This window comes from Octopus sinensis, linkage group LG10 (genome assembly GCF_006345805.1).
Source record: "Octopus sinensis linkage group LG10, ASM634580v1, whole genome shotgun sequence".
Taxonomy (NCBI): Eukaryota; Metazoa; Mollusca; class Cephalopoda; order Octopoda; family Octopodidae; genus Octopus; species Octopus sinensis.
The window spans coordinates 93,628,284-93,643,457 of record NC_043006.1 but is presented as its reverse complement, the minus strand read 5'-3'; the positions used below and the strand labels follow the sequence as shown (position 1 = coordinate 93,643,457).

At 35.1% G+C, this 15,174-nt stretch overlaps 1 protein-coding gene across 2 annotated transcripts in view; it reads left to right on the top strand.

Moving 5' to 3' along the window:
- The window catches only part of LOC118765207, a 17,506-nt gene extending 9,994 nt beyond the window's left edge, over positions 1 to 7,512 (top strand). For both annotated transcript variants that reach the window (XM_036506924.1, XM_036506923.1), the window contains exons 4-5: positions 3,890 to 4,978; positions 7,241 to 7,512. In XM_036506924.1, the coding sequence (XP_036362817.1) occupies positions 3,890 to 4,978; positions 7,241 to 7,401 (1,250 nt within the window). In that variant the 3' untranslated portion in view covers positions 7,402 to 7,512. The remainder of the gene's footprint in view (positions 1 to 3,889; positions 4,979 to 7,240) is intronic.
- The last annotated feature ends 7,662 nt before the right edge of the window (positions 7,513 to 15,174 follow it).

The window sequence follows — 15,174 nt, the reverse complement described above, 5'->3', positions numbered from 1 at the left end:
TTTCCGGTTACTCTTTGTTTACATTTGAAATGGATAATAAATATTTCATATTCGCATTTTAATGCTTTCCTTTTTCTAATAAAGGAGAAAATGGTGCAGAGAGTTGATAAACCATTTATGAAGTTTCTGAGGATGATGTTGTGGGTAAATCAACTGTTCGAAGGTGGTTTGCAAAATTTAAAGCGGGAGAGTTTAGCTTAGAAGATGACAGTCGCAGTGGTAGACCTTCAAAATTGGATGAAGATGTTTTGAAGGCCAAAATCGAAAAATAAATAAACTCAAATATCACAACTAGAGAACTTACAGAGGAGTTGAAAGTTTCTACAAGTACAGCTCATGAACACCTAGTGAAGCTAGGATTAATTTCTCGCTATAATGCATAGGTCCCTCACAAACTCTCAGGAAAGAATTGATGGGATCGGTATTCTGTTTGTGATATGTTTTTGAAAAGAGGCAAAGATTACATTTCATAGGTGTTTTATAAGTTCTATGTCTGTATAATGATGCTTTTTCTAGAATTTTCCAGGTTACATTGAAAGGACGGGTGTCATTCTCTTTCATTTTTTTGCCAGACTAGTTGGAGTCCTATTCCTGGGGTATCAGACTAGTTGGTGTCCTATTCCTGGGGTATCAGAAAGAATTTTGGTGGAAATAGAATCGAGTCTTGAATGAAATTTCCGAAGCCCTTGTGTATGTTTTATATTCTTGTGAGGCACCTACTTGCTCTTTAGCTCTATAAACAATTTCTTTTTTCAACGGACAGCAAGTCTTATCTTTGAAGTTGCAGTTCCCCAGATTAGAGTCTAGTTGTTTGTGATAATGTTCGTGTTATGCTGATTAATAAAATAGGCGAAGGTTTTGAAACAAGAATTAACCATACATATATATATATATAACTAATGTAGGATAAAATTTTTTTCCCGAAAAAAATTTTATCAATGGCCAGCATATCAAAAAATACTTTTAAAGGTAAAATTTATAAATAATTTACCAGATAAGGGCAAAAGAAAAATTCTAATGCCAAATATGCCGAAAAAAAGACAAAAATTGTCAATAACCATTATAATTTATTTTGCCTTTATCTTGTAAATTATATATATATATATATATGAAGATACAAAAATTAAATATAGAAATGATCAAGTACATCAATTCTATTCAGGAGTTTTGGTTAATTAAGATAAAAATGTTAGCAACGGTGGAAAGAAATTTATAATAGAAAAATATGTGTACAAGAAATAAATAATTGTTATAGTGTTAGGACTTTTGTATAAAAGGATAAATCTGGCTAGGTATATATGGTAAAATAATAATTAGTTGTTTAGAGATCAATTACAGTTAAAAAAACAACAAAATTATAACAGACAAAATAATTAAATAAATACAACTATCGAAATATATTTCTATATATCTCGAATAATATGAATCGGAATTCGTTAATTTCGGTTAATAATATTTTCAGACGTGTTTCTTATTTATCCTCTAATGAAGAAATCTGTAATAGTTATAACCAATATTATAATGATGCCCTTAAAATACCAGGAGAGTGGAATAGAACTGAATATTGTAATAAGAATGGAACTGCAATAAATCTTATCATAATAAATGAAAAATGAAGTGAGTGGATTTAATAGTGGAAATCTATGCAATTTATTCGTAAGTTGTAATGATATGATCAACAATAGTATTAATATTAATAGGAACAAGTGTAGCAACCATATCCTGTTTAAAAATAAATATAGCAATAGACTGAAACCTAAGGATAATAAGTATATGCCATATGCCAACCCAGATACACCTAATGATGTTAATTATAATAAAGGTAATTAAACTTGGTTTATTATTCCTTGCGCACGACAAATAAAAACGAATTTTGTGAAACTTTTTACAGATCTATAACAAAGCACTTTAATAAAGAACATAAATATGATAAAATCATTAACAATAAAATGATTAGAATAGGATTTTCCGTAAATAAAAATATTTGTTTAGAACTATCTCTTCCTTTAATAATAAAACATTAGAAATTTCTACGATAATAGAAATAATAATCCTATTACAGAGAATGGTCTAGCTAGAAATTGTGATTGTAGATATATAGGTAAATGTTATTTCAATAATTTTTGTTTACAGAACAATATTCTATACAGATGTAGGGTTGATTCCAAACGGAAAAACTATTTTTACATAGGGTCAACGGAAAATTTTATTAAAAAACGAATCACAAATTATGAGTACACCTTTAGGAATAGAGACAGGTTTAACAGTACTAGTCTGAGTAAATTAATTTGGAAACTGAATAGTAAGAAATCATACGACATAAATTGGAAAATACTTAGTCATGCTAGATCGTACATAATTAATGATGCTAGATGCATCTTGTGTGTAGATGAATTATATCAGAAGAAATTACATAATGAAAGACATATCAAGATATGCACATGCTTAAGAAATCAAGAGAGGTCACCATAGAAATAGTATATGGTTTACGGCAAAGTATAAATCACTTTAAACCTGCTAACGAATATTGGGGATGATTTATCTCTACTAAATATTGAAGCAGATGTCTTACGTAAGATTAATTTTTGTGGCTCAGATCCTTTGATCTGAGCCACAAAAATGAAACTGCAATTAAAAAATAAAGCAGAATATATTTCAAATGTAAATAAAGAGTTAGTGTTCAAAATAAACATTATTTTCCATCTCACATAAAAATTTATTTTATGGTTTATTATTGTTGTTTATATTTCAAATTTCATATATATATATATATATATATATATAAGTTCTATGTCTATATATCTACCTTCTCTATAACGTTATCACTTGATATGAAAATTATGTATTAATGGAAAACCTCTATTAATGGCTGATGAGTGCTCAGCATTTTAAAACTGTTGTAACACAACATTTAATAAAATGATGTAGTGCGAAAGGATCGTACCAAATTACCGAAGTTATTCTTGTTGCTTATTTTGATTATATATATATATATTAGGGCAGCAACATCTCATAAGTACTTAGGCTTTCTGTAGATCTTATTCCGGCGCTGATCATCATGTGGTGCATTGGATGCTTTTGGTAGTGTTCACTTTGTTTGCAAGAATCCAATCCAGGTGTCCGGCATGAGGTTATCTTACTTCCTCCTTACCAGTACTTTCGCAGGCGTCCGAGACAATCATGATTACCATCTTCCAGTGGGACTAAAAGATGAGAAAACAGAGCTGCTTACTCATTGATTGAAAGGGTGATGTTTGTGTGAAAAGATACATGAAGTAACGTTTATATACTTACCAAAACTATTGATGACGTGAAGAAAGTATTTTACTTTCAAAATGAAATCGAATGAAGGTTTGCAGACTCTTTATAGTTATAAGGTATTACTTTTATGAACTTTAATTCCAGTGTCTAGGGTGGGTTCAGTATGTCAATGTCAATAACACACGCGCTGGTTCAACATCACTTAGCCGACCTTGGACAGGGAAGTAAGTCGCTGAGAATGTTGTTGCGAACAGCGACGAAAGACATTTTATTAGCAAACAACCGAATGAATTTTTTGAAGCGGACATTAAACAATTAGTTGATTAGATATTTAACCAATACACTAAAAATAAAGAAATGATATTGGACCAGTGCGTGTGTTGTTATTATTGGCATAATGACTCTACCAAGCCACAAAATATATTTCAACACACAAATTCACAACAAGAATCTTACATATGGAATATGAAACGATGTTTAATTCCAGGGTAAATGCTATAAACTTCAATTTCAATATAGATGCACGGCTACTCATCACAACAATTACATTAGATTATTTAGAAGCCTTGGATTAACTTGATAATTACTTCTTAATTTCTGTTTGTTTTTATATCTTCTTCTGTAACAGGAATTGGTTGTTCTACTCTCAGTCTATCAGCAAATGCTGGATTAGCAGCTTATTTCGGTGAAGACAGTCGAAAATTCATTGCTTTTACTACAGTCGGAAAAGCTCTTGGATTTATAATTTTCCCAATCCTTACCAATTACTTCATTGAACTCATGTTCTGGCGTGGAAGTCTTCTTCTCCTGGCTGCTACTTTCATACAAACTCTGCCATGTGCTCTCATATATTCTACGGATATGTATAAAAACACGCGGAGAGAAACTTTGGCAGTAAGTGAAAGTAACGCGCCGAAAGATTTGTATAAGTCGGATTCAAACGTTTCTGTAGAACAATTTCAAAATGTTGGTTACGTTCAGGATGAAACGATATCGAACAAACTGGAAATATCTGAAGAGAATAATACAGCCTTGAATCATAACGAAGACATCAATTTAAATGGGTCTGTTATTAAGGCCTTAAAATATGACAACGAACCATTTGTTATAAATAATACACAACCTGGCAAAGAAGATACCTTGGATATCGAAGAGACAGCTATAAATTCTATAAAATCTGAGGACAAGGAGACTGATGTTCGAAGTGACGAGGTTCAAACGGAAGGAAAATCTGATTCGAAATTTTCTGCAAGACTTATTACAGGTTTAACAAATTTCAGTTTCCTTGTATTCCTTTTCGCAATTTTTATAGTTTACGGTTGTGTCGTGACATCATCGTCAATCTTACCGGATTACTGCGTAAAGCAAGGGCTGAGTCCAGCAGAAAGTGCCCGTGTATTTTCAGTGGGATCGTTCGGGTATGTCCTGGCATGTTTTGTCAGTAGTTGGTTGATACATAAAAACATTCTCCCAAGCAGGATTATATTCAGTATTTCGGCCATCATAAGCGGATTACTGATCTGTGTTTATCCTTCGTTGTTCACTGCAACATATTTGACTTTGCTAACATTTATTATCATGTTCACAACTGGTCTAATGTTCGCTGTATATTTTGTAACTGTTATGGATTACCTCGACATCGAATGCTTTTCGATTGGTATGGGCTTTTCAGAGACAGCAGTTGGAATTGGTATTTTAGCTGGTGGATACCTTATAGGTAAATATATAACATTTTTCCTACTCATGCTTATTACTATGATCGCTACAAATATGTTTCATTCTCTAATTTTGAATTTGTCTTATGTTGCCTACAATGTTTCAATTCTGTTTCCGAGCCCTTAAATCTGAGCTGCTGGTTATGTTGGTCATCAATTAGGAGCATTAATCATAAAACATATAAAGATAGGTGACATGTGTTATATTTCCGATATCTCCCTCTTTGTTATTACCAGGGTTTACAATTCAAACACGACGATCCTAAACCGTAGCCACCACATCTAAAAACTGGAAAAAGTTTTCAATGCCTCAGCAGACTCCATACTTCCAAAATAGCGATATTTTGTATAGATGCTACAGTTGAGCTGGCATATAGGCTCATCAAATATGTATTAAGGAAGAATGAGACGATTGGTCGCAGCTGTTTGGTCGTTACTGATCTGAATCAGCGACATGTAGAGAAGAAAAAGGGGGAGAGGGTGAATGGGAGAGAGATTACAATTTATCAACTGAGCATGATTGACGTAAATACTTTCCCTCTCCTCATACCATACAAATGCAGATAAATACACTCACATAAACAGTGACAGAGGAAGAGAGAGACAGAAGAAGAAGGAGAGAGGGAACGGACGATAGGAACGTTAAAACGTTTGTTGTCAAAATATCAGCGTCGAATCAATGGTGTCAAATAGGTGGTGCCAAAATGGCTGTGCCAAAACGTCTCATTTCTGTATGAATGTTGCGGAAGTAATTCCCGGGCAGTGATTATAGTATTTTATAGAGAAACATTTAAATGGAATGAAATATAAGAAATATCGTTTCTGTAGATAAGCGTTTTTCGTTAATCAATGTATAAACGTAAGAACATATAAATCTATCATATTTTTACACTTCTAACGACTTAGCTTCGACAATTTGTGAGAATGTACATTCTACAAGAAATTCTTTCAGTTTTTACGGAGATAAAGATGTTTCCATTCTTGCTTAGTATAACTGGATGGCTTCGAAGTTTGTTTCATAATCACGAGATCTCGTGTTCTAACCCACGGTGTAGTGTGTGAGAATTTTCTTCTTTTTTTAAGCTTCGGCTATTTCATAGTATAGTGGTAGAACTGACCAATAAAAGACGAATGTAGACAACAAGCGGATGTATTAGTTTAACGCTCGGGAAGTGAAAAAGTCTTTAACGTTTCGAGCCTACGTTCTTCCACAGAAAGGAACACAGAAAGAAACAAGGAGAGAAAATAAAGAATGTGTAGTGGCTAGTGATCTATCATGGCATTTATTCATAGTATAACTTAGAAGTTTGTTTTATAATCACAGCATCTTGGGTTCAGACAAAGCCCATTGTCTTGTATTTGAGGCCTTTTTATACTAAAGCTTCGAGTCGACCAACGAGCGTGGATGGAATTGGATTGGTGACGCTGTGCAGAAACCGGTTGAATATTGTAATGAAAATGTCCATCCTTGTCACATAGAGCATCCTGTTGAATCTTACCAAGGAATAATTTAAGAGCATACGTGTCTGTGGTGTATTCAACCACTTCACACGCTAATACAATGAAAGAGCAGTTTCATTGATGGAACAATTGACAGTTCATCGCCGAAACCGACGAAGATCCATTGCATTCAATTTTTCGATATCTATATATTGTTAAACAATATATAGATATTATTAAGAAGGTTCGTGGCCTAATGGGTAAGGTGTGGTACTCAGGATCGCAAAACCTTCGTTTCGATTCTCGGCCCGGGCGGTGAGATATTGAACAGCACAATTTATTTCGCGTTGCTCCAAACAACTCACCTGTAATTGTAGCAACATTGGGATGGATTGGCGTTCCGCCACGTGTGGTGGGCAGATGTTGTGCTCTCGATCACTTCTGAACTACGGAAACTAGTTCACGGGCCCTATGAATACGAACACACGAGACAGTGCTTAACATAGATATTAGTTTGAAAGTTTGACACAAGGCCAGCGAGTACAGGGGAGGGTAAATCGATTACATTGACCCCCCATTGCTGAACGGGTACTTGTTTTATCGACCTCCAAAAGGTGAAAGGCAAAATCGACCTCGGTGGATAGGTGAACACATAATATAAATACAAACGAAATACCGCTAATCATTTTGTCCGGCGCTTGACGCCTTACCATAGATGTTAATGATTAAAAATAAATTATGTAAATTTGATTTATTTATTTATTGAATATTCAAATCTGGTGACTCGCCTTTAATGTTGCTCTTCTTGTTCTTGTTGTTTGCAGGAATCTTCTCAGAGTACATGAACACTTACGAATACAGCTACTATGTGATCGGGATCGGACCAATTCTTTCGGTTCAACCCATTTTAATTCCATTCTTATTTAGCAAACTACTAACTAGGCAAACACTCACATATTCTGTGAATAATGTCGAGAATAAATGATGAAGAATGGCCAAATTCCAAAGAACGATATTTCAAAACCATTTAAAAAGAACTTTGTTTTTATTTCCTTCCAGAATATGATCCTGGAAGCTTCACACTTGAAAATCATGTTCGTAGGTCTTTTACATACCTACACTCGCTACTTAATCGAAATAATAATAATAATAATAATAATAATAATATAATAATATAATAATAATAATAATATAATAATAATAATAATAACAGCAAATATTCTGCTCAATACCACAAAAAGATGGGCTACAGCAAATATTCTGCTCAATACCACAGATTTGCTTGTCAGTTGTTTGACCTTAACCAGTTGAGCATGTCCCTTAGTGGCTGACGATATGTGCATCTCTGATCACGAGCAGAAGTAGTGGGGGAGCATCATAGCCATGTGTTGAGAAGGATTCTTTGGGGTTTGAATAATTCACCTATGGAAACATGGGTGTTTCGTTCAACGTCCTTAAACAACCCTTATTCAGGGACCTTTTGAGCGGGATGGGTTACTCGATCTGAAGAAAATTCTAACTGGGCTCCACCTGCAAGGTCATGTGCTGTTTATCTTGATATGAGATCACCATGTCGCGCACATATGGTTGTGATGCATGTGCCTGGTGTACCCTTATCAGACGGGTTGTCATGATGGGTATACTGGGCTTCGTATATTTTACCCCAGTGTCACTTTGATGGCATGCTCTGCTCGCTCACTCAATAATAATAATAATAATGGGATCATAGATATAGCATGCACAGCTGACAATAAGGTATGCGATAAGGTAGAAAGAAAAGTCGATAGATATGAAAGGTTAGCTTGGGAGGTTAAGAAGTTGTGGTCGATGTAAAAGGTTGTCGGAGCCCTGGGAACAGTGAGTAAAAATCTTGAGAAGTACATGAAACAAATAGGGGCTTCAATAAGGGTGGAGCACTTGCAGAAAACAGCACAGCTTGGAACTGCCTGAATACTCCGGATGGTGCTCGAAAATTAAGGGGTGTTACCTTAGTTCACTGATAGTGAACAGCTGACACCGTAGTAATTCTCCAGCATTAGAAGCTGTGCAAAGGCAATAATAATAATGATAGTAATAATAATAATAATAATAATAATAATAATAATAATAATAATAATAATAATAATAATAGCAACAACAACAACAACAACAACAATAATAAATGCCCTGATGCAGTATCAGGCAGTGACTTTCATGGCTTCTGATCTTAACTAATTGGAAGTGTTACAATGTACATTGTTTTGTCATGGTATAAAAGATGGACTACAGCAAATATTCTGCTTAATATCACAGACTTGCTTGTCAGTTGTTTGACCGTAACCAGTTGACCATGTCCCTTGTTGGCAGACGCTATGTGCATCTCTGATCACGAGCAGAAGTAGTGGGGGAGCATTATAGCATTTTGTTCAGAGAAAGTCTTTGGAGTTTGAAGAATTCACCTCTGGAAACATGGGTTTTGTTCATCAGCGACCTTTTGAGCGGGATGGGCTACTCGACTTGAAGAAAATTCTAACTGGGCCCCACCTGCAAGGTCATGTGCTGTTTATCTTGATATGAGATCACCATGTCGTGCACATATGGTTGTGATGCATGTGCCTGGTGTACCTTTATCAGACGGGTAGTCATGATGGGTATATTGGGCTTCGTATATTTTACCCCAGTGTCACTTTGATGGCATGAACTGCTCTCTCACTCAATGATAATAATAATAATAATAATAAGATTACACCGGGGACGTTAAACATGTGAGAGCGATAAAGCAGTGCTCCGAAATCTATCCACAAACATCGGAAACAAAGACATCGCATGGAGCTAAAAAATAACTGACAAAGGATTGGACTATATCCGAGTAAGTAATACTCATTGAAATTTATTACTATTTTCAAAACGAAATGATGTATTTTAACTCGATATCATCTCCACCTCTAACACAACATATGTAAACATGCTTGATACATTACGATCCATCAACACCAGATCATCTCCGGCCCCAAACACCATGTACAAAAAAACTACGAATAAATTAAATAATACCAGTATTATTCAACCCAAGAATAACAATCGGGAAGTACGTACATTAAACTTACAACATAAAATGTACGAAAGACTACACGTGCAAAACAATGTGACAACAGAAATGAACGTACCGGTACCCTACGAAAATGACGACCGTCAAAATAATGGGCCGGACGTTGTTCTTCATGTCTCGCAAATAAAACCCAAAAGACATAAATGGACACGTGAGGAATACATTTCTATCCTACACGCATACTTTACAGCAGTGCTCTACCCAAAGAATGAAAATACAACAACACATACATACAAAATATGGAAGAAAAATAACATAAATAAAGATCTGGATACAACAATGAACCCTAATAAACTAGCAAATATACGGAGATATATTCTCAACGCAAAAAAAAAAAATATCAGAAATAGAAATAAAACATTTAAAAGAAAAAATACATCAGGAAAATGTAGATAGAAGCCACACAACAATGCCAAATAATACAAACACTGAAACAATAAAACACGAAGACAAACGTAACATTTCCAACAAAAACGATGTAAACAAAAAACAACAAACCCAGACCGTAAGGATTCATAATAATACACGACAAACAGCAAGTCAAAACACGACAAAGAAATATACGGATGAGATAGAAAGCGACACAAATCTTAAACCTGGAAACAACGAAGGGGAGCCTAATGATTAGGAAACTATAAAAAGTAGAATAATCAAAGAACTGAAAACCACAGAGATCAAAATGGACCACCGACCATACCTCCCAAAAATCAAAATAGACAAGACAACATAAATCTAGCCGTCACGGAACTAATAGCCACTGAAAAAAAAGCGATATCACTGAGCTACATGATTTAGTATACGCAGCAGCCACTGCAGCCACAAAAGAAGCTGAATACTCACTCAAAGCCATCCAAACAGGAGTACCACCACCCAAACAAACCCTGTGGATAAATAACATCCAAAACAAAATACCAAAAATGAGAAAAGATCTGTCGATTCTTAATGAAATCAGTAGACAATCAACGCTACTAAGCAACAAAAAGAAAACAAAAATATTCCGCAAATACAACACCACAGAAATATATTTACCTGAGATAAAAGAAAAGCTAAAGCAAGATATTCTTGCCAAAGCAGAAAGGATCCGCAGGTACGAGAAACGCCAACGTTTCGTTGAACAAAACAAACCGTTCAACTCCAACTCCAAAAAGTTCTACCAAGAACTTGGCAAAAATAAAAGAAATCACTGCAGCACCAACGGCAGAAGAAGTGGAAGAATTCTGGAGAGAAATATGGTCGGCGAACGAACATCCAAAAAAAGAAGGAGTATTAAAACAATAAACTCAGCATCTGAGCAACTTTGGACCCCCATAACAACTGAAGAGGTCACCCAGGCACTGCAAAGACTAAGCAACTGGAAGGCACCTGGGCATGACAAGATCCCCAACCTCTGGTTGAAATATCTAACAGGAATGCACAAAAAGCTGGCTGAAAATTTTAACAACATACTGTCAGAGCCAGAGACAATGCCTGAATGGCTCACGAAGGGGAAAACCATCTTAATTCCCAAATCAAATGAGACAGCAAAACCAGAAAACTACAGACCTATAACCTGTCTCCCTACAATGTACAAAGCATTTACTGCAGTAATATCACAAAGATTAAACAAGCACCTGGACGAAAACAACCTGCTTCCAGAAGAGCAGAAAGGATGCCGCAAAGGCTCATATGGCTGTAAAGATCAACTAATGATCAATAAAGCCATAACTGAAGACAGCCACAGAAAGAAGAAAGTCCTCAGTATGGCCTGGATCGACTACAAAAAGGCGTTTGATAGCATCCCCCACACATGGATCCTCGAAACACTAGCCATGAACAAAGTTGCACCAACAATTATAAAATACATAGGAAACTCTATGAATAAATGGCAAACAGTGCTACAGCTGCAAACAAAAGAGGGACTCATGAAAACCAAAGCCATCCCCATTAGAAGAGGAATACTCCAGGGAGATACGCTCTCTCCACTCCTTTTCTGCTTGGCACTGTCACCTCTATCGGATATGCTAAACAGAACTCCATGCGGATATAAATGTTACGGCAAAACGATCAGCCACCTTTTATATATAGATGACATAAAACTATACGCAACAAATGACAAACAGCTGGAAACACTACTAAAGACAGTTCATGGATTTACCAAGGAAATAGATATGAAATTTGGATTAGAAAAATGCGCCTAAGTAACCCTGAAAAGAGGAAAACTAGTTAAGAGTAGCGACATCACACTAGATAAAATCAATGAAATAAAAGATTTAGACCAAAGCCAAACTTACAAATTCTTAGGAATCCATGAACTAGATAAGACACAACACACACAAATGAAAGAGAAAATAAAAAAAGAATATTATAGATGAGTTAGATCAATACAAAAAACAGAGCTCAACACTTTAGCCGTCCCAGTTATAAGTTACAGCTACAATATCCTTAACTGGACAATAAATGAACTGACCAAAATAGATAGGAAAACAAGAAAAATAATGACAGGATCTAGGATGCATCACCCAAAATCTGACATAGAAAGGCTATATATACAACGTATAGATGGTGGTAGAGGCCTTATACAGCTGGAAAACTACTATAAAATAACCACCATAGGACTGCAAAAATATCTACTTCAGAAGGAAGGAAAACTGATACAAATAGCGGCAAAACACGAGCAAAACAAAAAACTGTTCTCAGTATTTAAGGAAGCTGACAAATACAAACAAGAAATCATACCACCTAACAAATATGAAGAAGAAGAAGAAGAAGAAGAAGAAGAAGAAGAAGAAGAAAAGAAGAAGAAGAAGAAGAAGAAGAAGAAGAAGAAGAAGAAGAAGAAGAAGAAGAAGAAGAAGAAGAAGAAGAAGAAGAAGAAACAACAAAAGCTATAAAACAAATGAAATCCAAACTAAAAATAGAACAGCAACGAACCATGATAAAACGATGGCAAGAAAAGCCCCTTCCTGGCAAATACTGGACTAAACTAAATGCAAAAGAAATAGACAATGAAAAATCCCAGCAATGGTTGAGAAGTTCAAAACTCAAAGCAGAGACAGAAGGATTTTTAATTGCAGCACAAGACCAAATCCTCCCCACCAGAAATTATCAAAAACATGTAATGAAAAGAAATATAACAAGTAACTGCAGAATATGTGGAGATGGACAAGAAACAATAAATCATATTATATCTGGCTGCCCAGTCCTGGCTAAGAAGGAATATATCCACAGACACGACAGACTTGGGACCTATATACACTGGAAACTATGCCAACATTATGGAATAACAACAGAAAAAGATGGTATAGGCACACACCAGAAAAGGTCACAGAAAACGAGAAAGCAACCATACTCTGGGATATGCCAATACACACAGATAGAGATATTAAGGCCAACAGACCAGATATAGTTGTCAGAGATCATGAAGAAAAAAAATGTTTTCTATTTGATGTATCAATACCAGCGGGTGACAACGTGTCTCTAAAAGAAATGGAGAAACTTTCAAAATACAAAGATCTGGAAAGAGAGGTAACCAGAATGTAGAATCTAAAAGCAGAAGCAATTCCTATCATAATAGGTGCATTAGGCACGATAAAAAAATATTCAGACAAATACATAACAAAAACACCAGGACTTACAAACACATATAACATACAGAAAATTGCACTACTAGGCACTGCGCACATCCTACGCAGAACACTTTCAATACAATAACCATCAGAGCATCACAACAAATCACAGAACATACCCAAAGCACACAGAGCCGTGCTCGGTAGTGAAGTGAAAGCACGATATAAAAAATATACTACTGAATAATAATAATAATAATCATAATAATAATAATAGTAATTAGAAGAAGAAGAAGAAGAAGAAGAGAAGAAGAAGAAGAAGAATAAGAAGAAGAGAAGAAGAAGAAGAAGAAGAATCTGTTGTGTCTGGGGAGAGTCATTTTCTTTTTGTGCCTTGTTATGTAACACACCCTCCGGTAAAATTTTAGGACAAAAAAAGCAAGAAAAAAGTGGAAATTTTACCGGTGAGTGTGTTACATAACAAGGCACAAAAAGAAAATGACTCTCCCCAGACACAATAGAATATGCTTCAACACAGGAACTCATATAATGAATCTTGCAAACCAAATCCAAAAATGAAATATAATAATGGGGAACTACTCTTATTTTATTCTTATTTAATAACCTCCCTTGAATATTTCTACCTATTTAAATGTAAAGGAGAAATGATTTTAAAACATGCATGTGGATGAAACAGACGCACGCATACACACAAACACACATGTACACACATACACGCACACTCACACACACATACGCACATATACACACACACTTATTTACACATTCATGAAGTATCATAATTGTAGCAAATATTCATTCGGTCACGAGTTATTAGCGACGACGACGATTGAAACAATTGTGTCAATGAAATAATAATTAACAAAACTAAAGAATAAAATTATTAAAATAACTATTTTTCTTAAGTGCAGAACTGGAAACTCAGTTTTATTTAATTAGTCTCTTTAATTATTGTCTGGCACAACTAATTGAATGTGGAACTCAATATTTAAAGCATCTGGATTTTCCCTGGGTATCCAGGAATTGAAAAGACTAACACAAATGTAACAGTGTGTAAATGAGAAGCAGAAACAGAGGAAACCGATTAGAAGACAGGAAGGAGTTACAATATAATCATTCATTCATACTTACGTACGCACACACACACACATTTATATATATATATAATAAATTAATAAATGTATAAAACATATGCATATATACATACATATATGTACGTACCTACCTCTATATGTATATATACATGCATAAATGGGTACAGGACACAAAAAAACGTCGAACACAATGAGAAACGAAAACATAAACACAAGACCAAGGAAATGGAAATTTTTTAAACAACGAAAAAATAGAGTACATGACATACAAAACAAGGAAAATTCCTCTTCTTCAGTCGCCTTAGATTCATCTACTCCACGTTTCGAAGGTCAAGGCGATACATGACTTCCATGAAAATTTCCTTCCCGCGAAAATCAAATTAAATAAAATTTGAGATTTTTTGCGGAGGGGTAAAAATGGTAACAAAAACAGGACAGTAACGACAGTACAAAATATAAACAGTAAAGGACAGGACACGGAGAATAACAGTAACACAAATAAGAAGGGCTGTTAAGCCAAACGAGATTAAAATATTTTACGAACGCTATTTTTTGAGACGGCAAGGAGCAACAGATTTACCGTCTCTACTTGGAGGAAGTCAGGAGAAGAAAGACAGAGATAGCCATCTCATCACGTGACCACGACGGGAGGGAGGAGGAGGAGGAGTAAGAGAAAGGGAGAGAAAAAAGGGGAATGGTTGTAGAGAAAAGAATGAGAGAGAGAGGGAGAGACAGTAAGGTAGAAGAAAAGGAAAGCCAAAAGAATGAAGGCTGAGAAAGGGAGGGGGAGAGAGAAAGGTTAAGAGTGCGCATCATTATTAGTATTAAGAACAATCTTACTTAGAAATGGATGCGTGCGTTCCGTCATATAATAAATTAATAAATAAATAAAACATATGCATATATACATACATATATGTACGTACCTACCTCTACATGTATATATACATGCATATATGGGTACAGGACACCAAAAGAACGTCGAACACAATGAGAAACGAAAACATAAA